At 42.5% G+C, this 27144-nt stretch overlaps 1 protein-coding gene across 1 annotated transcript; it reads right to left on the bottom strand.

Annotated features, from left to right (window-relative positions):
* Window positions 1–1672: 1672 nt before the first annotated feature.
* Window positions 1673–25725, bottom strand: LOC135549823 (transmembrane protein 222-like). Its single transcript, XM_064980150.1, has 6 exons — window positions 25507–25725; window positions 23748–23832; window positions 10469–10500; window positions 9003–9099; window positions 8696–8826; window positions 1673–5663 (listed from the first exon to the last, which is right to left on the bottom strand). The coding sequence occupies exons 1-6, from the start codon at window positions 25623–25625 to the stop codon at window positions 5576–5578; spliced, it is 552 nt and encodes a 183-aa protein (XP_064836222.1). The 5' UTR covers window positions 25626–25725; the 3' UTR covers window positions 1673–5575.
* Window positions 25726–27144: the final 1419 nt, after the last annotated feature.

The raw sequence follows: 27144 nt of genomic DNA on the forward strand, positions 1-27144 counted from the left end.
CGCAGCATAGTGACATTTCAAGGGATTTAAAGAACAAAAGAAGTGTATTGGTGTTAGGATTTGTATGACTTTATATGATTATTGGCCCTCAGTCATAATAGCATCCCAACTGTCTTTTGTTAGCACTGAATGTGTGAAACCACAGGTGTCCACATTCCACAACCCAGCACCTAGTTACAACTGGAGGAAAGAACATTAATATCGATTCAACTACACTCTAAAGAGTATTACTGATTCTAGAACAGATTCTTGAACAGAACAGAATTTGAGAACAAACCGGTGAACCTTGGTACAAGTTTAAATAGGAGTGGTTCCATTGCACACAAAAAACATGCTTTCTTCTCCTTTCCTCTAATGGAAAACAGAGTAAGGCTTCAGAATGGAATCAAGGCCCCAATTTACATCCAATCTTGCCTCTAAATTCTCATTCTCAAATTACCCACCTATCAGAACTAAATCAATTCCACTTAAAGATTCACTCTGGGCCTCCAGAGTGGCACAATGGTCTAAGGCACTGCATCACAGTGCTAGCTGTGCCACTAGAGATTCTGGGTTCGGGTCCAGGCTCTGTCGCAGCCAACCGCAACCAGGAGACCCATGGGGCAGCGCACAATTGGCTTAGTGTAGCCTGGGTTAGGGGAGGGTTTGGCCGGCAGTGATATCTTTGTCCCATCGTGCACTAGCAACTCCTGTGGCAGGCTGGGTGCAGTGCATACTGACACAGTTGCCAGGTTTACAGTGTTTCCTCCGACACATTGGTGCGGCTTGCTTCCGAGTTAAGTGGACATTGTGTCAAGAAACAGTGCGGCATGGTTGGGTTTCAGAAGATGCACGGTTCTCGACCTTCACATCTCCCAAGTCTGTACGGGAGTTGCAGCGATGAGACAAGACTAACTACTAATTGGGGAGAAAATGGGGTAAAAATAAATAATTTGAAAATAAAGGCGCACACTAGGATCTAAGCAAAACAAATAGGTAACATATAGTTAATTGGATTTGTAACATGTCATCCATTTCGTATCATATGTTAACGGTTTTTGTTGTTGCAGGACGTAACATACATGCGCTACTCGGGAGGCCGTCACTGAGTTCTTCAGTCAGGCCATTCTACTGCCAATGTTTATCTATGGAGATTGTATGGCTGTGTGCTCAATTTTATAAACCTGTCAGCAGTGGGTGTGGCTGAAATAGCCAAATTCACTCATTTGAAGAGGTGTGCACATACTTTTGTATACAGTGCATGCTTTGTCATTATGGGTTATTGTGTGTAGATTGATGAGGGGAGAAAAACAATTTAATCAATTTTAGAACAAGGCTGTAACGTAACAAAATGTAGAAAAAAAAGAAAGCGGTCTGAATACTTTCAGAATGCACTTTATAGTGTATCATACAAAATGGATGACATAGTACACAATTTGACGACGGTACACAAAAAACAGGGACCACTTTTGGTACTTGAGCACTGTTTTCAAGCCCCAGTCGGTTTGATAACACTGAGCAGAGCTATTCTCCTGCATCTCAGGTGATGCTCATCCCTCAACGACAATATTAGTTCAGTCATCAATGACGTCAGAAAGGAGGTGCAATCCTTCTGCTGTTAGTTTTAATCTACCTTTCTATTACATGGCACCTCCTACACTCTGAAAAAAAGAGCTACTGTAGAACCTAAAAGGGTTCTTCGCCTGTCCCCACTGGAGAACTTTATTATTATTATTTTTAGAACAATTTACACACACAAAACATCATCATACAAACATCAATTACATCACACCTGCCCAGAACCACTAGCACACACCCCCATCTCCAGCGCCCACATCCCTTTATGCCACATGGCCTCAAACGGCACCATTTTGTTTCTCTCTGTAGCCCACGCACTTTCAACATTTAGATAAAGCATTTGAACTTTCCATTGCGTAAATTACAGAGTATTGGTCGATTTCCAGTCTAAGTATAATTTTTTTAAAGATGATTGGCGAGAAAAGTATGGTCCAACACATTGGGTATCTCACTGCACCCTCATACAGTATGCCATGTCTTAAAATATACAGAGAGACAGATTAAAAGTACATTTACACTGTAATACTTCTGACAGCCAACTTTAACTCCGCCTATAACTTTGACTTTATAACATTCCCAGAAGGCATGGATTATTGAGTCATTAGTTTTACACTTCAGACATGACTCTTGCCATTGTGCTGTAGAATTTGTGAATGTTGTCTCTTGTATAATACATTCTATGCATACGTTCATTTTAGTTAACTGTAACCTTATGATCCAACATTCCCTCCACCTTGTGCCAATATCAGTTCTTTTTAACTCTTGGTTCTGATCATTTATATTTTTTCCTAAGAGATTGTCAGTTGGATAGGTAAACTATACAATACCTTGCAGAGAGCCTATCATATGAACATCCTTATCGGACTCAAATAAGATTCCCTCAAGTTTGACCTGATGTCCATAGAACTCTTTGAAGAACCATTTTTGGTTCCAGGTCAAATCCTTTTGGTTCCATGTAAAACCACTTTTGGGTTCCATGTAAAACCCTTTCCACAGAGGGTTCTACGCCGAACCAAAAAGGGTTCTCCTATGGGGACAGCTGAAGCATCCTTTTGGAACTCTTTTGTCTAAGAGTGTAGACAATTAATATCAAGACTGGGAAACTTGGGTCAACTATGGATCATTTAAAAAAGGTCCATTACAGTCTAGTCTATTATGTACTATATACCTTTATCCATTTACATAATTTTAGATAACAATTTGGGTAATAAATAAGTGCATATAAAGGAAGTTATATGCAGCCATCTAATATCATATGCAGTTATTGTCAATTCCCCAAAAAGCCACAGGATTCAAGAAAATAGTTGTGTCCACAAAGACATAGACCACGCAGCCAGGACATGCACAACCGGCCGTCATGCATGTACACGCCCACACACTTCTTTTGACACACTCACTCATGCATTCAGGCACAAAATTGTTTCATTGCAGAACAGTGATGAGTTTTGATATTGTATCATATGGTATTGCATGTAGAAAATGAAGGGAATTAAGGAGGATAGCTCATTTACAATATAAATTAAAACAGAACATTAAAAACAGGTGTGATTTATAATCTCAAGTATCCTAAGACAAAAGCACTTGGTCAAATATTTACACATGAACATGAAAGGAAAAATAAAGATGAAAGACTCCATAAGCACACCAAAGGAATGTCAATACCCTGGAAACAATTGGCATCTCGCATAAAATCACCAACAGCTACAGAAGTAGTGTAAAACTGCCTTGACTGTGAAAGTAATGGAAAGCAAAGAAGGATCTTTACGGACTTCCTATACAAATCTAAACATTGTTTTCTGTTTGTTTTTCTACATACAATTTGGGGTTATTGCAGTAGTAGAGCGACATATCACATTTACTGGAATTTCAAATAATAAAGTCCAACTAGAGAGAAAGAAGCAGGAATGTGAAAAGGGCTGCATAGAGATGCATTGGCATCCAGGCCAGCTCAGTACATCGGGCCAGCTCAGTACATTGGTTCAGTCCAGCTCGGTAGTGTGACAAGGGTGTGTAAACCTGGAGGAGCCAGCAGGCTACCTGCTGCTTCTGGCAGCTCCACAGATAAAGAGAAAAGGCTCAAGGCTCAGCGCTTTCACTCAAACAATGAGGGGATTTGAACCTGCCACCACAGAAGAAAGCCATGTCATTGGATTTTGTGAGCCAACCATCATCTAGGACAGGGTTTCCCAAACGCGGTGCAGAGGCCCCCCATGGTTTTTGCCCTAGCACTAAACAGCTGATTCAAATAATCAACGCTTGATGATTCTGTTATTTGAATCATCTGTTTAGTGCTAGGACAAAAACCAAAACCTGCATCCAGGGGAGGCCCCGGGACCAAGTTTGGGAACCCCTGATCTAGGATTAGCCAGTGTTTGAAAGTAGGCTACTACATACAAAATCAATATAGATGGTACGGTCTAAAAATGAAGTTTGATATAAATTGAGCCATTCATGCACATACATGTTATCCAGGAAGACCCATGTTTTTCCAGGCACCAACTATATGAATTACTTTCAGTTTGTCAACCCAGGCCGAGCCAGGTTTCAGAGGTGCTCCTTTCTTCTGGGGCACATTGGGGTTAAAGTTTGCGCGTGGAACAGATCAGAAAGCGGTGATCCCTCTCCTGTAGGGACCGGGAAGCTCTACATTTGGCACGCTCACATTCTAGAACACAAATTAACTCTGCAGCATTCCAGAACATCATGCATTTCATTCCCATCGGCAGTCCAGAGTTATGAGTCCAGGGTTCCACAGAGGTTACCATGGCAACTGTAGGAAGTATCCAAATAATCCAACACACTTCTGAAATCTATAATCCCATTTAAAAAAGAGCCATCATTAAAACAGGTCTAAACATAATTGTCAATCGAGTTCTAAGAAAAATATAAATATTTTAATAAAATGCAGATACAAGCAGTTAAATTAGACTCATAGATATTATACAACATATGAAGCATCACTTGTTTATAGCAGAGTTTTGAGAATTATTATCCTGGATACACTCCAATGTAGTAGATTCAATTAAATGTAACAACAAATCACTCTTGGTGAATCACAGGCTATTAAAAGTTGCAGAAATAGGAACTGTATCAATCCAAGTATAAAATGTCAACACAATAACACATTCCTTTAAAGGCATTAAAAGGGAAATGTCATGTTTTCTGTTCCAATCATCAAGATGGAGTATGGGAAGCACTGAGTCATCATCATTCCCATGTCATTAGATGGATGGTGGGTGTTTGTTTCAGCATGGCAGAGAGAGAAAGAGATGGATACTGCTGTCGCTGTGGAAGACAAGACTACAACCCCTGAAAGAAACAACAACCCCTGAAAGAAACAACAACCCCTGAAAGAAACAACAACCCCTGAAAGAAACAACAACCCCTGAAAGAAACAACAACCCCTGAAAGAAACAACAACCCCTGAAAGAAACAACAACCTCTGCCCCCTTCACCACTACCATCGCTCCTCTAGTCTACAGAACCTGCAACATCATCCATTACCTAGAAATTATGAGGGTCTATACACCCCATAGTAGGACTTAATTGAAAATCAAAACATTTGAAAACTGCATTAAATTGCATGGGGTTAGGAAGTGTGTGGAGGGGGATTAAAACATTTATAAGTAAGCTACCGTCCATCAATAACAATTTACCTCAATGCCAAAATAAACAAACAACTAAATTGCCATCCGCCACCATTGAAAGCTAGGTTGCCTGGTCCTAGAAACAAGCAGGCTTTGTGTTAAGTCGAGAGGAGGATGTTATTGCCTTTCTCTCATTGGTTTGTTTGTTGCTGGGATGTCACAGTTCCATGTCTTTTTTCACCGCTCGGTCCTCACAAGCAGAGTAGGTGTAGAGTGACACCTCCCACCTCAACTTCCAACCTGCAGGGGGGGTCCCCCCTCCCCGTGTGTGCTCTCACCTCACTCAACCCCCATCTCCCTCATCCCCCTCCTGCAAGGAGTCCCTCCCCCTTTCCACCCTGTAAGCTGTGTCCTCCCACCTGGTTGGTTGGTCACCGCAGGTTAATGGTTAGAGCCACAGTCAGGATAATGCCCAGCAACATGAGGAAGGGAAGCCAGGTCTTCAAGAACCCTGCACAGCTGGAAATAGGGAGAGAAAGACAGAGAGGGGAGGGCAAAGAGAGTGGGCGATACAGATGAGGAGCAGAGGAAGAGGGAGGGAGAGAGCGAGAGAGACATTGGCTTTCTGGAACAACAACAAGACGTAAGTCATCATAGCTGAGGTCTGAGGAGTGACCGAGTCAAAATCTGATTCTTCACATAATTTCCCCCGTTGTCGTGGCAGCATATGTTAGAGATCGCATGCACGTAATCAATTACGCCGAGGCTCAGGCAGTCGCCACGGCAACCGCTAAACTCCAGCCAGGCCAGGAGCTTAGTGCATAGAAGCATGCATACGCACTCAGATTGCATGAATACATGGTATGGGTTCACATTCTAGAACACAAATGAACAAATGAGCATTCTAGAACATCATGCATTTCATTCCCATCTGCAATCCAGAGTTATGAGTCCAGGGTTCCACAGAGGTTACCATGGCAACTGCAGGAAGTATCCAAATAATCCAACACACTTAATGAGATTATCTGAAATCTATAATCCCGTTTCAAAAAGAGCCATCATTAAAACAGGTCTAAACATAATTGTCAATCGAGTTCAAAGAAAAATACATATTTTAATAAAGCTGCAGATAAAAGCTGTTAAATTAGACTCAGATATTATACAAGATATGAAGCATCACTTGTTTATAGCAGAGTATTGAGAATTATAATCCTGGATACACTCCAATGTAGTAAATAGATTCAATTAATTGCAACAACAAATCCTTCCTGGAGAATCACAGGTTTTTAAAAGTTGCAGAAATAGGAACTGTATCTAGGTAGTATGCTAGTGGGAAGACTAGTGGCCATTACCACTCTCACAGGAGGGGGCATGAGAACGAGCTGTCACATTCCTTCAACCACAAGATACTGCTCATCCATCAGACTCAATCCTAATATCTCCACAAAATCATCAGGAGGCCCTCTGTCCTTCTGTCTCTCAGGATTCCCTGTATTCAGAGGAAATTCAGTGACATCATAACCATCAGGTCATGGGACCCAGAGATTACACATCCCCAATATCTAGCCCTACCTCGCATGGCTTTGTGGAGCATAAGTAAGAAAAGTTGTGTCACACTGTGGTAAATCTGAACAATGCAAATGCAGGAGATTCTTTTGACTTGAACCATTTCTGCAGCAGTATGTCAGTACCTGACGTGTTTGCTGTAGCAGAGGGAGAGCAGACAAAGACAGAAACAGTCAGTATGTCAGTACCTGACGTGTTTGCTGTAGCAGAGTGAGAGCAGACAAAGACAGAAACAGTCAGTATGTCAGTACCTGACGTGTTTGCTGTAGCAGAGTGAGAGCAGACAAAGACAGAAACAGTCAGTACCTGACGTATTTGCTGTAGCAGAGTGAGAGCAGACAAAGACAGAAACAGTCAGTACCTGACGTATTTGCTGTAGCAGAGTGAGAGCAGACAAAGACAGAAACAGTCAGTACCTGACGTATTTGCTGTAGCAGAGTGAGAGCAGACAGACAGAAACAGTCAGTACCTGACGTGTTTGCTGTAGCAGAGTGAGAGCAGACAAAGACAGAAACAGTCAGTATGTCAGTACCTGACGTGTTTGCTGTAGCAGAGTGAGAACAGACAAAGACAGAAACAGTCAGTATGTCAGTACCTGACATGTTTGCTGTAGCAGAGGGAGAGCAGACAAAGACAGAAACAGTCAGTATGTCAGTACCTGACGTGTTTGCTGTAGCAGAGTGAGAGCAGACAGACAGAAACAGTCAGTACCTGACGTGTTTGCTGTAGCAGAGTGAGAGCAGACAAAGACAGAAACAGTCAGTACCAGACGTGTTTGCTGTAGCAGAGTGAGAGCAGACAAAGACAGAAACAGTCAGTATGTCAGTACCTGACGTATTTGCTGTAGCAGAGTGAGAGCAGACAAAGACAGAAACAGTCAGTACCTGAAGTGTTTGCTGTAGCAGAGTGAGAGCAGACAAAGACAGAAACAGTCAGTACCTGACGTGTTTGCTGTAGCAGAGTGAGAGCAGACAAAGACAGAAACAGTCAGTACCTGACGTGTTTGCTGTAGCAGAGTGAGAGCAGACAAAGACAGAAACAGTCAGTACCTGACGTGTTTGCTGTAGCAGAGTGAGAGCAGACAAAGACAGAAACAGTCAGTATGTCAGTACCTGACGTGTTTGCTGTAGCAGAGTGAGAGCAGACAAAGACAGAAACAGTCAGTATGTCAGTACCTGACGTATTTGCTGTAGCAGAGTGAGAGCAGACAAAGACAGAAACAGTCAGTATGTCAGTACCTGACGTGTTTGCTGTAGCAGAGTGAGAGCAGACAGACAGAAACAGTCAGTACCTGACGTGTTTGCTGTAGCAGAGTGAGAGCAGACAGACAGAAACAGTCAGTACCAGACGTGTTTGCTGTAGCAGAGTGAGAGCAGACAAAGACAGAAACAGTCAGTATGTCAGTACCTGACGTGTTTGCTGTAGCAGAGTGAGAACAGACAAAGACAGAAACAGTCAGTACCTGACGTGTTTGCTGTAGCAGAGTGAGAGCAGACAAAGACAGAAACAGTCAGTACCTGACGTGTTTGCTGTAGCAGAGTGAGAGCAGACAAAGACAGAAACAGTCAGTATGTCAGTACCTGACGTATTTGCTGTAGCAGAGTGAGAGCAGACAAAGACAGAAACAGTCAGTATGTCAGTACCTGACGTGTTTGCTGTAGCAGAGTGAGAGCAGACAGACAGAAACAGTCAGTACCTGACGTGTTTGCTGTAGCAGAGGGAGAGCAGACAAAGACAGAAACAGTCAGTATGTCAGTACCTGACGTGTTTGCTGTAGCAGAGTGAGAACAGACAAAGACAGAAACAGTCAGTACCTGACGTGTTTGCTGTAGCAGAGTGAGAACAGACAAAGACAGAAACAGTCAGTACCTGACGTGTTTGCTGTAGCAGAGGGAGAGCAGACAAAGACAGAAACAGTCAGTACCAGATGTGTTTGCTGTAGCAGAGGGAGAGCAGACAAAGACAGAAAGTCAGTATGTCAGTACCTGACATGTTTTCCGTGGACTAGGGAAAGCAGACAGAGGTTGATCATGTTCCATGAGGTCTTGTTCTCATAGCGCATCAGGTTCAGAGCCATGGCCACATGGGAGTGACAGTTGTCACAGCAGAGGTTGTGCTGGGGAGAGAGAAGTATAATCAAAGTTAGTACGGTGCAGTACCCCTGGAACAGTTTAGGGGTTAAGTACTTTGCTCAAAGGCACGAGATGGCATCTACGATACCTAGAACACCACCAGAATTTGAATTCAAACCGACAACCTTCCAGTTGCAACCTTACACCCACAATTCCTTACCATTCTGTTTTTGTACTCTTCTGAGGCGTCATGCACTGCTGTGTCCCAGGCGTTGGAGCCACTAGCATACACCTTGGCTACGTCCAGCATCCAGTACCTTCAAATACATAGATCTTCTATCAGAAACTAAAGCTACTGGTCCTAGATCTGTTTGTGCTGTCTTGAGTTGGGTATACAGGACAAATAGATCTGGGTCCAAGTTAACTGCTCTGCACCAATATTCTCTCTCAGAAGTGCTTTAATTCAAGATACTGTGTGGCCCGAAATGATTGACACCCTTGATAAAGATTAGCAATAATGACTGTATAAAATAACTAATTCAAATACTGAGCTACACTCAGTGTACAAAACATTAGAAACACCAGCTCTTTCCATGACACAGAGTGACCAGATGAATCCAGGTGAAAACTACGATCCCTTTTTGAGGTCTCTTGTTAAATCCACTTCAATCAGTGTTGATGAAGGGGAGGAGACAAGAAAGATTTTTAAGCCTTGAGACATGGATTGTGTATGTGTGCCATTCAGAGGGTGAATGGGAAAGACGAAATATTGAAGTGCCTTTAAACAGGGTATGGTATTAGGTGCCAGAAATGCAACACTGCTGAGTTTTTCCAGGCGCAACAGTTTACTGTGTGTATCAAGAAAAGTCCACCACCCAAAGAAAATCCAGCAAAGTCTCATTGGAGTCAATATGGGTCAGCATCCCTGTGGAACGCTTTTGACACCTTGTAGAGCCCATGTCCCAACGAATTGAGGCTGTTCTGAGGGCAAAAAGGGGGAGTGCAACTCATTATTAGGAAGGTGTTCCTAATGTTTTGGACACTCTGTATATTGTATATGTATATCTGTATATTGCAATGACTACATCAAACGTGGGATTACAAATTTATTGGATGCATTTGCAGTTTGTTTTGGTTGTGTTTCAGATTTTGTGCCAAATAGAAATGAATGGTAAATAATGTGTCATTTTCGAGTCACTTTTATTGTAAATAAGAATATCACTAAACACTTCAACATTAAATAGGGATGCTACCATGATTACGGATAATCCTGAAAGAAGCAATGATAAGTGAGAAAGTTTGAGGTTCAAACATCAAACCCCAAAGACATGCTAACCTCTCACCATTACAATAACAGGGAAGGTTAGCATGTCTTAGTGATATGATCTTTTACCATCTGTAACTTTCTCACTGATCATAATTCATTCAGGATTATTCTAATTGCATTAGTATAAAATAGAATATCACTTTTTTTTGTTGCATACTATATAGCCCAGAATCTGATTTATTTTATACAGTCATTATTGCTCATCTTTATCAAGGGTGGCAATAATTTGGGACCCCACTGTATGTTGAGAAAAGATGCTGAGGTTTTCATATCCCTCTACTGATTTGACCATGAAGAGGACAAACATTTCAGGCATCAAGATAAGATTAACACCTCCCACGAACATTCTATTCACTTACTTTGTTGGTCTCCCAAAGGCCATGTTGTCTTCCTGCAATAAAACAAAAAGAAAACAATATGCAATATAAATGGTCATGTGTTCATTATATCAAACCTATTGAATGATGCAAAAACAAAATGTTAAATCATCCTAAAGTGCAGTTTTTGGGGTATATGAATTTTCATAAAATCAACAGATCAACACCTTATATGGTTTGTTGTTTAAGTAATACAGGAAGCAGATAAAGACCACCCAGGAGGTAATAGCATTGGTGTGTGTGTGTGTGTGTGCGCGCGCGCTACAGTATACCCCACTTGTTGTCCCCTGGGGCAGTTTCACTTACTGTCCTTATTTATTTAACCATGAAACACCCTTGAGTGTTAAACACAGAATCTCTGTATTTATAAACCTATTTTATTACGACTCTGCCAACCAGGCTGGCTGGGTGTGGAATACAAAACATGGACAGGGGGCAGAGGTGCATTAGATCATGGAATTCCCAATGAGGCCATTAAAACTAGTGAACAGATACAAAGCTTATAACTGGGATCTTCCAAACGCCACAAAGACAAAGTCAACGTCTAGGTACAACAGGGATAGGCAACTTTGACGGGGTTGGGGGCCACACAAAATCCAAACTCATCAGTGGAGGGTAGAATGGAGTGAAAGGACTCAAACATGATTTTCACGTGTTTGATACCATTCACTCCATTCCAGCCATCCTCCCCTCAGCAGCCTCCACTGGAACGCATTATGAGGGACCGCAGTGGCTCGAGGGTCTGCATACCAACATCCATACCCACACATGCAGTCAGAGCCGGCCCTAGCCTTTTGGGGGACAGAAGTGAATCAATGGGGCCACCCGGTCGGTAATTCGAGCCTGATTACTACAAGTTTAGATAGCTGGCTCGAAGAAGAAACAAGGTTTATCTGACATGAGCGAATTGAGTGACTGTCAGTGGCTAACATAGCAGGGGAAAACTATAGTATTCCACTATTCTAACAAGAGCAAGTTGAGACCCCGATTGAGTTCCCCCTGAAAAAAATGGAAATTGATCAGCGGACCTACAAAGGGGGGCCGCGACCCCAGTTTCCCATCCCTGAGTGAGAACAAACATACTCATGGTGGAGGGGTGGTCTAGTTTTTCACCCTGTACACACCAGGATAATCCTATTGGTATAGATTTTTTTTCTTCAATTTAGCAATCACAAATAATGGATTATCTTTTTGGGGCCAACAAGTGTGCATGTAGGGGAGCGTCAGGGAGTTAACGGACCAAATTGAACTCTATTGATCCCTGAGGGGACTTCTATGTCCCTGACAAGTTCTCCCAGGAAGGACAATGTGTGAGCAAACACACATCTTCTCTTGAAACCTAGTCCCCAGTCTAGTCCCTTTACTCAGTACTTTGTTGAAGCACCTTTGGCAGCGATTACAGCCTCAAGTCTTCTTGGGTATGACGCTACAAGCGTGGCACACCAGCATTTGGCACCAGAGTGCCAAGTCTAGGACAAAAAGGCATCTCAACAGTTTTTACCCCAAGCCATAAGACTCCTGAACAGGTAATCAAATGGCTACCTGGACTATTTGCATTGTGTGCCTCCCCCCACCACCTCTTTTTACACTGCTGCTACTCTCTGTTTATCATATATGCAGTCACTTTAATTATACATTCATGTTCACACTACCTCAAATTGGGCCGACCAACCAGTGCCCCCCGCACATTGGCTAACCGGGCTACCTGCATTGTGTCCCACCCACTACCCGCCAACCCCTCTTTTACGCTACTGCTACTCTGTTTATCATATATGCATAGTCACTTTAACCATTTCTACATGTACATACTACCTCAAATCAGCCTGACTAACCAGTGTCTGCATGAAGCCTCGCTACTTTTATAGCCTGTCTTTTTACTGTTGTTTTTATTTCTTTACTTACCTATTGTTCACCTAATACCGTTTTTTGCACTATTGGTTACATCCTGTCAGTAAGCATTTCACTAAGGTCTACACCTGTTGTATTCAGCACACCTCACAAATAAACTTTGATTTGGGGAGTTTCTCTTATTACTTTCCACAGATCCTCTAAAGCTCTGTCAGGTTGGATGGGGAGTGTCACTGCACAGCTATTTTCACGTCTCCAGAGATGTTTGTTCGCGTTCAAATCTGGGCTCTGGCTGGGCCACTCAAGGACATTCAGAGACTTGTCCCAAAGCCACTCCTGCGTTGTCTTGGTTGTGTGCTTAGAGTTATTGTCCTGTTGGAAAGGGATCCTTTGCCCCAGCCTGAGGACCCGAGCAGGTTTTCATCAAGGATCTCTCTGTACTTTGCTCCATTCATCTTTCTTTTGATCCTGACTAGTCTTCCAGACCCTGCCACTGACAAACATCCCTACAGCATGATGCTGCCACCACAAGTATTTCACTATACACAAGCATTTCACTACACTCACAAGAACATCTGCTAACCACGTGTATGTGACCAATACTATACAATATGACCATGCTTCACCATAGGGATGGTGCCAGGTTTCCTCCAGAAATTACACCTGGCATTCAGGCCAGAGTTCAATCTTGGTTTCATCAGACCAGAGAATCTTGTTTCTCATGGTTAGGTGCCTTTTGGCAAACTCCAAGCAAGCTCTCATTTGCCTTTTACTGAGGAGTGGCTTCCGTCTGGCCACTCTACCATAAAGGCCTGATTGCTGGAGTGCTGCAGAGATGGTTGCCCTTCTGGAAGGTTCTCCAATCTCCACAGAGGAACTCAGGATCTGTCAGAGTGACCATCAGGTTCTTGGTCACCTCCCTGACCAAGGCCCTTTCCACAATTGCTCAGTCGTGCACCGGGGCCTCCCCCACTCCTCTTTCTATTCTGGTTAGAGCCAGTTTGCGCTGTTCTGTGAAGGGAGTAGTGCACAGCGTTGTACGAGATCTTCAGTTTCTTGGCAATTTCTCGCATGGAAAAGCCTTCATTTCTCAAAACAAGAATAGACTGACGAGTTCCAGAAGAAAGTCCCTTGTTTCTGGCCATTTTGAGCATGTAATCAAACCCACAAATGCTGATGCTCCAGATACTAAACTAGTCTAAAGGGCAGTTTTATTGCTTCTTTAAATCAGCACAACACTTTTCATCTGTGCTAACTTAAATGCAAAAGGGTTTTCTAATGATCAATTAGCCTTTCAAAATGATAAACTTGGATTAGCTAACACAACATGCCACTGGAACACAGGAGTGAGTGATGGTTGCTGATAATGGGCCTCTGTGGGTCTATGTAGATATTCCATTAAAAAGCTGCTGTTTCCAACTACAATAGTCATTTACAACATTATCAATGTCCACACTGAATTTCTGATCAGTGTTGATGTGATTTTAAAATTGACAAAAAAAAAGTTGCCTTTCTTTCAAAACAACGACATTTCTAAGTGACCCCAAAAGTATGACCGGTAGTGTACATATATTATACACACATACATACAGTTGAAGTTTAAATGAACTAGTTTTAATGACTCCAAATGAAGTGTTTCAACCACTTCACAAAATTCTTGTTAACAAACTATAGTTTTGGCAAGTCGGTTCAAATCAAATTTTATTTGTCACATACACATGGTTAGCAGATGTTAATGTAGCGAAATGCTTGTGCTTCCAGTTCCGACAATGCAGTAATAACCAACAAGTAATCTAACTAACAATTCCAAAACTAATTTCTTATACACAGTGTAAGGGGATAAAGAAAATGTACATAAAGATATGAATGAGTGATGGTGCAGAGCAGCATAAGCAAGATACAGTAGATGGTATCGAGTACAGTATATACATATGAGATGAGTATGTAAACAAAGTGGCATAGTTAAAGTGGCTAGTGATACATGTATTACATAAGGATGCAGAAGATGATAGAGTACAGTATATACGTATACATATGAGATGAATGATGTAGGGTATGTAAACATTATATTAGGTAGCATTGTTTAAAGTGGCTTGTGATATATTTTACATCCTTTCCCATCAATTCCCATTATTGAAGTGGCTGGAGTTGAGTCAGTGTGTCAGTGTGTTGTGCAGACCTCACTACCCCTCTGGAGAGCCTTACGGTTGTGGGCGGAGCAGTTGCCGTACCAGACGGTGATACAGCCTGCCAGGATGCTCTCGATTGTGCATCTGTAGAAGTTTGTGAGTGCTTTTGGTGACAAGCTGAATTTCTTCAGCCTCCTGATGTTGAAGAGGCGCTGCTGCGCCTTCTTCACGATGCTGTCTGTGTGAGTGGACCAATTCAGTTTGTCTGTGATGTGTATGCCGAGGAACTTAAAACTTACTACCCTCTCCACTACTGTTCCATCGATGTGGATAGGGGGGTGTTCCCTCTGCTGTTTCCTGAAGTCCACAATCATCTCCTTAGTTTGACGTTGAGTGTGAGGTTATTGTCCTGACACCACACTCCGAGGGCCCTCACCTCCTCCCTGTAGGCCGTCTCGTCGTCGTTGGTAATCAAGCCTACCACTGTTGTGTCGTCCGCAAACTTGATGATTGAGTTGGAGGCGTGCGTTGCCGCGCAGTCGTGGGTGAACAGGGAGTACAGGAGATGGCTCAGAACGCACCCTTGTGGGGCCCCAGTGTTGAGGATCAGCGGGGTGGAGATGTTGTTGCCTACCCTCACCACCTGGGGGAGGCCAGTCAGGAAGTCCAGTACCCTGTTGCACAGGGCGGGGTCGAGACCCAGGGTCTCGAACTTGATGACGAGCTTGGAGGGTACTATGGTGTTAAATGCTGAGCTGTAGTCGATGAACAGCATTCTCACATAGGTATTCCTCTTGTCCAGATGGGTTAGGGCAGTGTGGTTGAGATTGCGTCGTCTGTGGACCTATTTGTGCGGTAAGCAAATTGGAGTGGGTCAAGGGTGTCAGGTAGGGTGGAGGTGATATGGTCCTTGACTAGTCTCTCAAAGCACTTCATGATGACGGAAGTGAGTGCTACGGGGCGGTAGTTGTTTAGCTCAGTTACCTTAGCTTTCTTGGGAACAGGAACAATGGTGGCCCTCTTGAAGCATGTGGGAACAGCAGACTGGTATAGGGATTGATTATGTCCGTAAACACACCAGCCAGCTGGTCTACTCATGCTCTGAGAGCGTGGCTGGGGATGCCGTCTGGGCCTGCAGCCTTGCGAGGGTTAACACGTTTAAATGTTTTACTCACCTCGGCTGCAGTGAAGGAGAGACCGCATGTTTCCGTTGCAGGCCGTGTCAGTGGCACTGTATTGTCCTCAAAGCGGGCAAAAAAAGTTATTTAGCCTGCCTGGGAGCAAGACATCCTGGTCCGTGACTGAGCTGGATTTATTCTTATAGTCCGTGATTGACTGTAGACCCTGCCACATACCTCGTGTCTGAGCCGTTGAATTGAGATTCTACTTTGTCTCTATACTGACGCTTAGCTTGTTTGATAGCCTTACGGAGGGAATAGCTGCACTGTTTGTATTCAGTCATATTACCAGTCACCTTGCCCTGATTAAAAGCAGTGGTTCGCGCTTTCAGTTTCACGCGAATGCTGCCATCAATCCACGGTTTCTGGTTAGGGAAGGTTTTAAATCATTGCTATGGGAACGACATCTTCAATGCACGTTCTAATGAACTCGCACACCGAATCAGCGTATTCGTCAATGTTGTTGCCTGACGCAATACGAAACATGTCCCAATCCACGTGATGGAAGCAGTCTTGGAGTGTGGAATCAGCTTGGTCGGACCAGCGTTGGACAGACCTCAGCGTGGGAGCTTCTTGTTTCAGTTTCTGTCTGTAGGCAGGGATCAGCAAAATGGAGTTGTGGTCAGCTTTTCCGAAAGGGGGGGGTGGGGCAGGGCATTATATGCGTCGCGGAAGTTAGAATAACAGTGATCCAAGTTTTTGCCAGCCCTGGTGGCGCAATCGATATGCTGGTACATTTTAGGGAGTCTTGTTTTCAGATTAGCCTTGTTAAAATCCCCAGCTACAATGAATGCAGCCTCAGGATGTATGGATTCCAGCTTGCAAAGAGTCAAATAAAGTTTGTTCAGAGCCATCAATGTGTCTGCTTGGGGGGGGGGGATATATACGGCTGTGATTATAATCGAAGAGAATTCTCTTGGTAGATAATGCGGTCTGCATTTGATTGTGAGGAATTCTAAATCAGGTGAACAGAAGGATTTGTGTTCCTGTATGTTTCTGTGATCACACCATGTCTCGTTAGCCATAAGGCATACGCCCCCGCCCCTCTTCTTACCAGAAAGGCGTTTGTTTCTGTCGGCGCGATGCGTGGAGAAACCCGCTGGCTGCACCGCCACCGAGAGCGTCTCTCCAGTGAGCCATGTTTCCGTGAAGCACAGAACGTTACAGTCTGATGTCCCTCTGGAATGCTACCCTTGCTCGGATTTCATCAACCTTGTTGTCAAGAGACTGGACATTGGCGAGAAGAATGCTAGGAAGTGGGGCACGATGTGCCCGTCTACGTAGTCTGACCAGAAGACCGCCTCGTTTCCCTCTTTTACGGAGTCGTTTTTTGGGTCGCCGGCTGGGATCCATTCCGTTGTCCTGGTTGAAAGGCAGAACACAGGATCCGCTTCGCGAAAGTCATATTCTTGGTCGTACTGATGGTGAGTTGACGCTGATCTTATATACAGTAGTTCTTCTCGGCTGTATGTAATGAAACCTGGATTATTATGGATTATTTCACTGTATCACAATTCCAGTGGGTGATAAGTTTACATCCACTAAGTTGACTGTCTTTAAACAGCTTGGAAAATTCCAGAAAATGATGGCATGGCTTTAAAGCTTCTGATAGGCTAATTGACATCATTTGAGTGATGCATTTCAAAGCCTACCTTCAAACTCAGTGCCTCTTTGCTTGACATGGGAAAATCAAAAGAAATCAGCCAAGATCGCAAATATAAACACCATGGGACCACGCAGCCATCATAGCGCTCAGGAGATGAACGTACTTTGGTGTGAAAAGTGCAAATCAATCCTAGAACGACAGCAAAGTGAATATGCTGGAGGAAACAGGTACAAAATTATCTATATCCACAGTAAAATCGCCATAAAAAAAGCCAGACTACGGTTTGCAAATGCACATGGAGACAAAGATCGTACTTTTTGGAGAAATGTCCTCTGGTCTGATGAAACAAAAATAGAGCTGATTGGCCATAATGACCATCATTATGTTTGGAGGAAAAGGGGGATGCTTGCAAGCTGAAGAACACCATCCCAACCATGCACATGGGTGGCAGCATCACGTGGGTGGCAGCATCATGTTGTGTAGGTGCTTTGCTGCAGGAGGGACTGGTGTACTTCACAAAATAGATGGCATCATGAGACAGGAGAATTCTGTGGATATATTGAAGCAACATCTCAAGACATCAGTCAGGAAGTTAAAGCTTGGTCGCAGGAGTGCAATTGGAATGGGTCTTCCAAACGGACAATGACCCCAAGCATACTTCCAAAGTTGTGGCAAAATGGCTTAAGGACAACAAAGTCAAGGTATTGGAGTGGTCATCACAAAGCCCTGACCTCAATCCTATAGAACATTTCTGGGCAGAACTGAAAAGGTGAGTGCGAGCAAGAAGGCCTACAAACCGGACTCAGTTACACAAGCTCTGTCAGGAGGAATGGGCCATAATTCACCCAACTTATTGTGGGACCCAAGTTAAACAATTTAAAGGCAATACTACCAAATACTAATTGAGTGTATGTAAACTTCTGACCCACTGGGAATGTGATGAAAGAAATAAATCATTCTACTATTATTCTGACATTTCACATTCTTAAAATAAAAGTGATGATCCTAACTGACCTAAAACAGGGAATTTTACAAGGATTAAATGTCAGGAATTGTGAAACACTTTAGCCAAATGCATTTAAACTCAGATTATGTAAACTTCCGACTTCAATTGTACACACACAGTCAAAAGTTTGAGAACACCTACTCATTCAAGGGTTTTTCTTGATTTTTACAATTTTCTACATTGTATAATAATAGTGAAGACATCAAAACTATGACAACACATGGAATCAAGTTGTAACCCAAAAAAAGCGTTAAACAAATCAAAATATTTTATATTTGAGATTCTTCAAATAACCACCCTTTGTGTTGATGACAGCTTTGCACACTCTTGGCATTCTCTCAACCAGCTTCACCTGAAATGCTTTTCCAACAGTCTTGAAGGAGTTCCCACATATACTGAGCACTTACTCGCTGCTTTTCCTTCTCGCTGCTGTCCGAGTCTTCCAAAACCATCTCAATTTGGTTGAGGTTGGAGGATTGTGGAGGCCATGTAATCTGATGCAGCACTCCATCACTCTCCTTCATGGTCAAATAGCCCTTATACAGCCTGGAGGTGTGTTGGGTCATTGTCCTGCTGAAAAACAAATGATAGTCCCACTAAACACAAACCAGACGGGATGGCGTATCGCTGTGGTAGCCTTGCTGGTTATGTGTGCCTTGAAATCTAAAACAATCACAGACAGTGTCACCAACAAAGCACCATAACACCCACTCGTCCATGCTTTACAGTGGGAAATACAAATGCGGAGATCATCCGTTCACCCACATCGCGTCTCACAAAGACACAGCGGTTGGAACCAAAAATCTCCAATTTGAACTCCAGACCAAAGGACATAGTTCCACCGGTCTAATTGTTCGTTGCTCGTGTTTCTTGGCCCAAGGTAGTGTCTTCTTCTTATTGGTGTCTTTTAGGAGTGGTTTATTTGCAGCGATTCGACCATGAAGGTCTGATTTATTCCATGTGTAACTGTGTTGTTTGTGTCGCACTGCTTTGCTTTACCCTGGCCAGGTCGCAGTTGTAAATCAGAGCTTGTTCTCTAGCCTAACTGGTAAAATAAAGGTGGGAATTTAAAAAAATAAGTCTCCTTTGAACAGTTGATGTTGAGATTTGTCTGTTACTTGAACTCTGTGAAGCATTTATTTGGACTGCAATTTCTGAGGCTGGTAGCAATAATGAATTTTTCCTCTGCAGCCGAGGTAACTCTGGGTCTTCCATTCCTGTGGTGGTACTCATGAGAGCCAGTTTCATCATAGCGCTTTATGGTTTTTCCGACCGCACTTGAAGAAACTTTCAAAGTCCTTAATTTTCCGTATTGTTTGATCTTCATGTCTAAAAGTAATGGACTGCCGCTTCCCTTTGCTTATTTGAGCTGTTCTTGCCATAATATGGACTTGGTCTTTTACCAAATAGGGCTATCTTCTGTATACCACACCTACCTCGTCACAACACAACTGATTGACTCAAACGCATTAAGGAAAGGAATTCCACAAATTGGCTTTTAACTTCTTCGAGCGAGGGGGCAGTATACTGAATTTCTGCCAGACTGACGTGCCTAAAGTCAACTGCCTGTTACTCAGGCCCAGAGGCTAGGATATGAATATAATTGGTAGAATTAGATAGAAAACACCTTGAAGTTTCTAGAACTGTTAAAATAATGTTGGAGTATAACAGAACTGATATGGCAGGCGAAAACCTGAGGAAAATCCATCCATAAATTTTTTTTTTTGAGGGGGGCGGTCACAGGCCATTCCAATGGAAGTCTATGGGTCTATATCAAAATTCCTCCCAGATTGCAGTTCCTATGGCTTCCACTAGATGTCAGTCTTTATACAGGGTTTCAGGCTTGTTTTTTGAAAAACAAGGTGTTGTCCAAGGTGTTGTCATCAGGAAAGCTAGGCTTTTGGCGCGCACTCTTTGTTATTTTTCTTTCCTATTGAACACCGTTTTTCCACCTGAAATATTATAATTTATTTACATATTAAGGTACCTAAGGATTGAGTAGAAACATTGTTTCACTTGTTTGGACGAAGTTTACAGGTAGCTTTTTGGATTCCTTTGTATGCATGTTGAAGGAGTGGATTACTGAAATCAATGGCACCAACTAAACTGACTTTTTTTTGGATATAAAGGACTTTATCAAACAAAAAAAACAAGTGTGTAGCTGGGACCCTTGGGACTGCAAACAGAGAAAGATCTTCAAAGGTAAATTATTTATTTTATCGCTATTTGTGATTTTTTGTGAAGCCGGTGCTGGTTGAAAAAGTAGTTTGATGTGGGGCGCTGTCCTCAGATAATCGCATGGTATGCTTTCCCCGTAAAGCCTTAACAAGAAGTTAAGCTTTTAAATGTTGTAAGACACTTGTATATCCATGAATGTTTTATATAATGATTTTGTCATTTGAATTTGGTGCTCTCCAATTTCACAGGAAGTTGTCTTTATTATCCCTCTAGTGGGCCACCTAGCCCATAGAGGTTTTAACAAGGCACACCTGTTAATTGAAATGTACTCCAGGTGATTACCTCATGAAGTAGGTTGAGAGAATGCCAATGTATTTGAAAAATCTTTCCAGCTCTCTCCCTTTTGATAACTACTCAGCGTGAAAGGGAAAAATGTAAGACAATGAGGTTCCGGTACTCGGCTCCAGTGAGCTCCTGCCCAGGTCAAGCACTGCTTCTTATCCCTTGCGCAAATATCCTACAGCTGTGTCTGTCCCGAGCTCACTGACACGAGAAACTGAGGCCCAGAATATGTTATACAATGTTGCAAGTTTGCTAGTGCAAGCTTCAGACTGACCCAAGTTAATAAAAAGTTTCAAGTTCATTGCAGACAGGCCATGTGTAACCAATGTGATTTATAGGATATTTATTTTTAGCCTGATATTTTCTACCTGCAGGATATAACATTGTTATTTGCTGGCTTTATGTATGCTATTTTTCAAATAGTTGGCAATAGCAATAGAAGTTACTTTTTAGTTTAAGATTTGGATATAATTTTGATTAAGCACATGACAATGACTGAGATATTATAAATTAAATTAAACAGTTTCACAAATATGCATATGAAAACCATAACAGGCAAGCAGAACGATAGAAATGGTAAGATAAATTGGCATTCCACATGAGAAATGTTGCCGACTCCTCGGGTAGCCCATTACCGGCAACTTCAGGAGAGTAATGGCAGAATCTGCGAAAGCCAGCAAGAGCAGGAGGAGAAAAGTTGGGCCAGGTTAAGGTTTTTTCTTCTGGTTATCTAGATCTCTGGTGCCCTCTTGAGGCATGTCTTATTTCATCAAACCTTAAGCATAAGACAAGCTCAATGCATATAAACTCAGCAAAAAAAGATACTTCCTTTTTCAGGACCCTATCTTTCAAACATAATTCATAAAAATCCTAATACCTTCACAGATCTTAATGTAAAGAGTTTAAACACTGTTTCCCATGCTTGTTCAATGAACCATAAACAATGAATGAACATGGACCTGTGGAATGGTCGTTAAGACACTAACAGCTTACAGACAGTAGGCAATTAAGGTCACAGTTAAGAAAACTTAGGACACTAAAGAGGTCTTTCTACTGCCTCTGAAAAACACTAAAAGAAAGATGCCCAGGGTCCCTGCTCATCTGCGTGAACGTGCCTTAGGCATGCTGCAAGGAGGCATGATGACTGCAGATGTGGCCAGGGCAATAAATTGCAATGTCCGTACTGTGAGATGCCTAAGACCGCACTACAGGGAGACAGGACGGACAGCTGATTTTCCTTGCAGTAGCAGAGGATAACACTTGCACAGGTTCGGTACATCTGAACATCACCTGCGGGACAGATACAGGATGGCAACAACTGCCCAAGTTACACCAGGAACGCACAATCCCTCCATCAGTGTTCTGACTGTTCGCAATAGGCTGAGAGAGGCTGGACTGAGGGCTTGTAGGCCTGTTGTAAGGCAGGTCCTCACCAGACATCACCGGCAACAACGTTGGCACAAACCAACCGTCGCTGGACCAGACAAGACTGGCAAAAAGTGCTCTTCACTGACGTGACGCGGTTTTGTCTCACCAGGGGTGAAGGTTGGATTTGCATTTATCGTCGAAGGAATGAGCTTTACACCGAGGCCTGTACTCTGGAGCGGGATTGATTTGAAGGTGGAGGGTCCGTCATGGTCTGGGGCGGTGTGTCACAGCATCATCGGACTGAGCTTGTTGTCATTGCAGGCAATCTTAACGCTGTGTGTTATAGTGAAGACATCCTCCTCCCTCATCATTGCAGCATGCCTCATGTAGTACCCTTCCTGCAGGCTCATCCTGACATGACCCTCCAGCATGACAATGCCACCAGCCATACTGCTCGTTCTGTGCATGATTTCCTGCAAGACAAGGATGTCAGTGTTCTGCCATGGCCAGCGAAGAACCCAGATCTCAATCCCATTGAGCACATCTGGGAGCTGTTGGATCGGAGGATGAGGGCTAGGGCCCCCAAGTCCTGGAAATTGCAGGTGCCTTGCTGTGAGATGTTACCCCACTCTTCCACCAAGACCTGGCAAATCTGGTGCAGTCCAGGATGAGGAGATTCACTGCAGTACTTAATGCAGATGGTGGCCACACTAGACACGGACTGTTACTTTTGATTTTGACTTTTGATTCTGTTAGTCACATGTTTGTGGAACTTGTTTAGTTTATGTCTCAGTTGTTGAATCTTGTTATGTTCATACAAATATTTATGAACTGCTGAGTTTAGTTGATTTCATTAAAAACACGTGTCTATATAATAGAAAAATACGTTTAAAAAAATCAAAAAGTTTGGTCGAAAGAAAAGACAACTTTCAGTTGATCAAGATTTTTTTGTTGTCAGGGACAGCCCTAAACAGGAAGCACCTGAGCTCAATTTCAAGTCGCATAGCAAAAGGTCTGAATACTCACGTAAATAAGGTATCCGTTTTGATTTTGAATACATTTGCAAACATTTCTAAAAACCTGTTTTGCTTTATCTTTATGGGGTATTGTGTGTAGATTGATAAGGAAAAACAGTTACTTAATACATTTTAGAATAAGGCTGTAATGTAACAAAATGCAGAAAAAGTCAAGGGGTCCGAATATTTTCTGAATGCACTGTATATAAATCTATAGTTCACTCCCTCTCCAGGCAGCCGAGAGATATTTCAATGTGGTTTGAAGCCAGCTCCAATGTATACTTGCCGCCGGTCCCAAACTCTTATGACGTCTGGGAAAACAAGTATTAAAGACGAAACTCAACATTCTGGAACAGTGACGGCGGTTTCCCACTGACCAAGATTCATCTTCAGGAGTAGGCTTAATCTGGTTTTGGGAAATGGGCCCTAAATCTATGCCAGTGTGTGTAGTGTGTCTAGCTAGGCCTGTTAGGATTTCAACCAAATTGTGTGTCAATTTCCTTCAGCCGCTTGAGAGGAAGAACAGAAAGAAAATAAGAGAGGAGGAAAGAAAGAACCGAAGAGAGGAGAGGAAGAACAGAAGTACTCACAGAGACAAAGTAGGGCCCAGCAAAGTCACGGATGATACCAGAAGAGGTGCAGATTCCCATGTGTCCAATGAATGGTAGCAGCCATCTGAAAACAAAGAATATGATTTGAATAGACATTAAAATATAAAATAGCCTGCCTCACACTGTCACAATAAAAATAAAACAAATAATTGTAAAGTTCATCAGGATTTACACATTGCATTGAAAGTCATCCACAGTGAATACAAAGGTTCTCTCCAGTTCCAAGGTGGAATAATGCCTAGCTGATCAAATTAACAAATAGGGCAGTGTATTGTCCATGAATCCTCACACCTTGATCAGACCAACAGCAGCATTGCATTTTTGTACACCAGAAGTACATTCGTTTGCCTTGCAGTATTGCGTTGCAGAGGCAGTGCATTCTGTGTGGTGCATACATTGGAAGTACCCAACATATGCATCAAAGTGTGTGAGTAGACTTGACAGAAATAGTAGCAAAAGGTGAATGTGGAACTTTTGTTGCACACATATCCACAAAAATTGTTTTATTACATAATGAAAAAAAAGTTTGACTGCAGAATTTATTATGCAGCATTGATGCAATGATGCTGTCGGTCTGATCGAGGCATGACTGCATCGAGTTACAGCGCTTAAGTCCCAAATGGCACCCTATTTCTTTATAGTGCAGTACATAGGGTACAAGGAGCCATTTGGACACAGAACATAATTTCTTCTATAGAAGTGCTCATAAATCTGGCAGCCGCTTAGAGCATATTCATATGATTGGTTTATACCAATGATACCCTTATATTATGCATTCAAGAGATGTCATTTTGCAACAGTGAAATGGTGCAGGAGAGAGGGGCACAGCACAGAGGAGGCATCCTAGATAATGCCTGATCCTATATTAATCTCACAGGATTCCTGGAGATAGTGCAGTGCAGTCATGCCGACCTAGATACTAAGCAGTGAGATATTATGTGGGGCGGGTGAGTTGTTGGCCAAAAAGCAGGTGGTGAGGACTGTATGGTACCCTATTCTCTTTAGTGTATTAACTTTGACCAGTCAAAATTAGTGCACTATAAAGGGAATACGGTTCCATTAAGTACACATTCAGTTTCAGTCTCCTGGTTGATCGAAAACACACTCCCTACAATACCACACCAAAATCATAGCTAACAGGTAGACTAAAGAACTGGTGATTTCATAAAACACATTTGTTTTAAAACAGCCAAAACCTAGCAATTAGCCGATTTTGTTTTAGTAGGCTGATAAAAACGTATAATGTGCAAAATGCCAATGATATAGCAGCCTACAACCTGTATGTGAAGATGACGTAACTTTGAACTACTATACCAGCTCGTGGCTTTGATAAAATGTAGCGAGTTGCCTCGCTGAAACGGATAGATTGTATTAAACCACTTTGATACAAAACCAATTTGTTGGATTAATCATATTGTAGCTAACGTTAATATAACATATTTAGACTGTGTGCCTTTCTATGTCAGCAAAGGCTAACTAGCCACGGGGCTATGCTGTCAACTGTCCCTGACTGGGTCCGTCGAAAAAGGAAAGTCAGCGTTTTAAATTATACATTTTTTTTTTATCTGAACCTGTCGGCATTTCTAACCGACTGGGCGTGAGAACAGTTAACAAACTGACTGATAGCAAATGGCTAACCAGCTCGCTAACGTTAGCTACCGAACCGTCACCAATAACTCGCCCCATTATGATCACGCGCAAAACAAAGTAAACATGCATGTTTAATCCGGGAACTCACGATAGCACGGGGATAGGTGTCCACACAATACAGTAGGGATAACGGCTCGTATCGGGGTCTATTCTCTCAAAGGCTATGTGGTAATTCTTCATGGTGTCGATTTCGACAACACCCGCCATCACCAACTGTGAAAAATGAACTTCATCACAGATTCTCCATTATATTGAGCAGATACTCTAGTGGCCGCGCTACCAATGCAAATAAATGTATTTACAAATGGAAGACAGTCGGGAAGAGGCATGATCAGGTGGGACCATTCTAGCCAATGAGAGAGTAGATACGAGAGTGAACAACAGGCACTAGTTACAATACCGCAGCACATGAACATTGTCTAAAACGTAAGAAAATCCTGAAAATGCATATTTAGGGTTTTAATTTAAAGGTAGGCATAAAACTAGCAGTGTGGTTAGGGTTAGTTTTAAAATCCCATTTTAAGAAGAGAAATTGTAGAAAGACGGGGTTTATGACTTTACCGATGTGCTTGAACTAGTGATGCCTCGGCACACCTCCGATATAAAGTGTTTTTTCTCAAAGTTGCTATAATGTTACGTGTCCTACTTATATCAGTGCACTCATAGAAACCTAATCATTACGAAACTTCTATTCGATCAAATAAGCCACACGTTGCAAATAAATAACTATATTTGTTTGCTAACAAAATTCGACACACATTGACGTCCATACAAAAATGAATTGCTCGGTGAGCGAAAACCCGCCACCTGCTGGAGAAGACAGATTTTAGGCCCAGTTATCACTCTCGCTTCGCCTCTTAGTCTGACTTCTTTAGCCCCACTTCCTGGCAAGTGACAACCACCAGCGTCTCCTTTTTGACCGCAGACGCGAACTTCCAGGGTGTCCGCACTCTACAAGCAGCAGTATCAGTGATCAGAATTAGCTACAGTCTTCCCCTAAATCGTTGCGCTTCTGCAAGATATATAAAATAAACAAGATAAAATTATTTCCAGGCTATGTGAACAATATGTGAAGACAGATTAAAACCACACTAGAAGAATCCTACCACCTGTCCTGTTTCAAATGTCATATTAACTCTATGAACATTCAACAATGTAAAACTCTCAATCGCAAACAATATAATTACAGACATACAGAAAAAGTGAAGAGTCACTTCACTTGAAAGAAGCCAATAGGCCTATATAGAGAGGAAAAGGAACAACATAAGCACTTCACAATCAGACAGCCAGGACTGTGAATGCTGAGTTCTCAGTCTCAAAACCCATATTTCTATTTGCAGTTATATTGAACAAAAATATAATTTTACTGAGTTACAGTTCATATAAGGAAATCAATCAATAAAATCATTAGGCCCGAATCTATGGATTTCACATGACTGGGAATACTAATATGCATCTGTTGGTCACAGATACCTTAAAAAAAGGTAGGGTGTGGATCAGAAAACCAGTCAGTATCTAATGTGACCACCTCATGCAGCGTGACATCTCCTTCGCATAGAGTTGATCAAGTTGTTGATTGTGGCCTCGTCATGGTATCTCTGTGCATTCCAATTGCCATCGATAAAATGCAATTGTATTAAATGTCCGTAGCTTAACCCCACTGCCACCATGGGACACTCTGTTCACAACGTTGACATCAGCAAAGCACTCGCCCAAACGTCACCAT

This window comes from Oncorhynchus masou, chromosome 12, assembly GCF_036934945.1.
Source record: "Oncorhynchus masou masou isolate Uvic2021 chromosome 12, UVic_Omas_1.1, whole genome shotgun sequence".
Classification (NCBI taxonomy): Eukaryota; Metazoa; Chordata; class Actinopteri; order Salmoniformes; family Salmonidae; genus Oncorhynchus; species Oncorhynchus masou.

Bases quoted from the DNA above. Each gene is read 5' to 3' on its own strand.
- LOC135549823 (XM_064980150.1), bottom strand. From the start codon at position 25,625: ATGGCGGGTGTTGTCGAAATCGACACCATGAAGAATTACCACATAGCC. The intron at 23,833-25,506 runs GTGAGTTCCCGG...CTTTGTTTTCAG, and splicing joins ACACCTATCCCCGTGCTATC to ATGGCTGCTACCATTCATTG. The intron at 9,100-10,468 runs GTAAGTGAATAG...ATGTATTTGAAG, and splicing joins GCCTTTGGGAGACCAACAAA to GTACTGGATGCTGGACGTAG.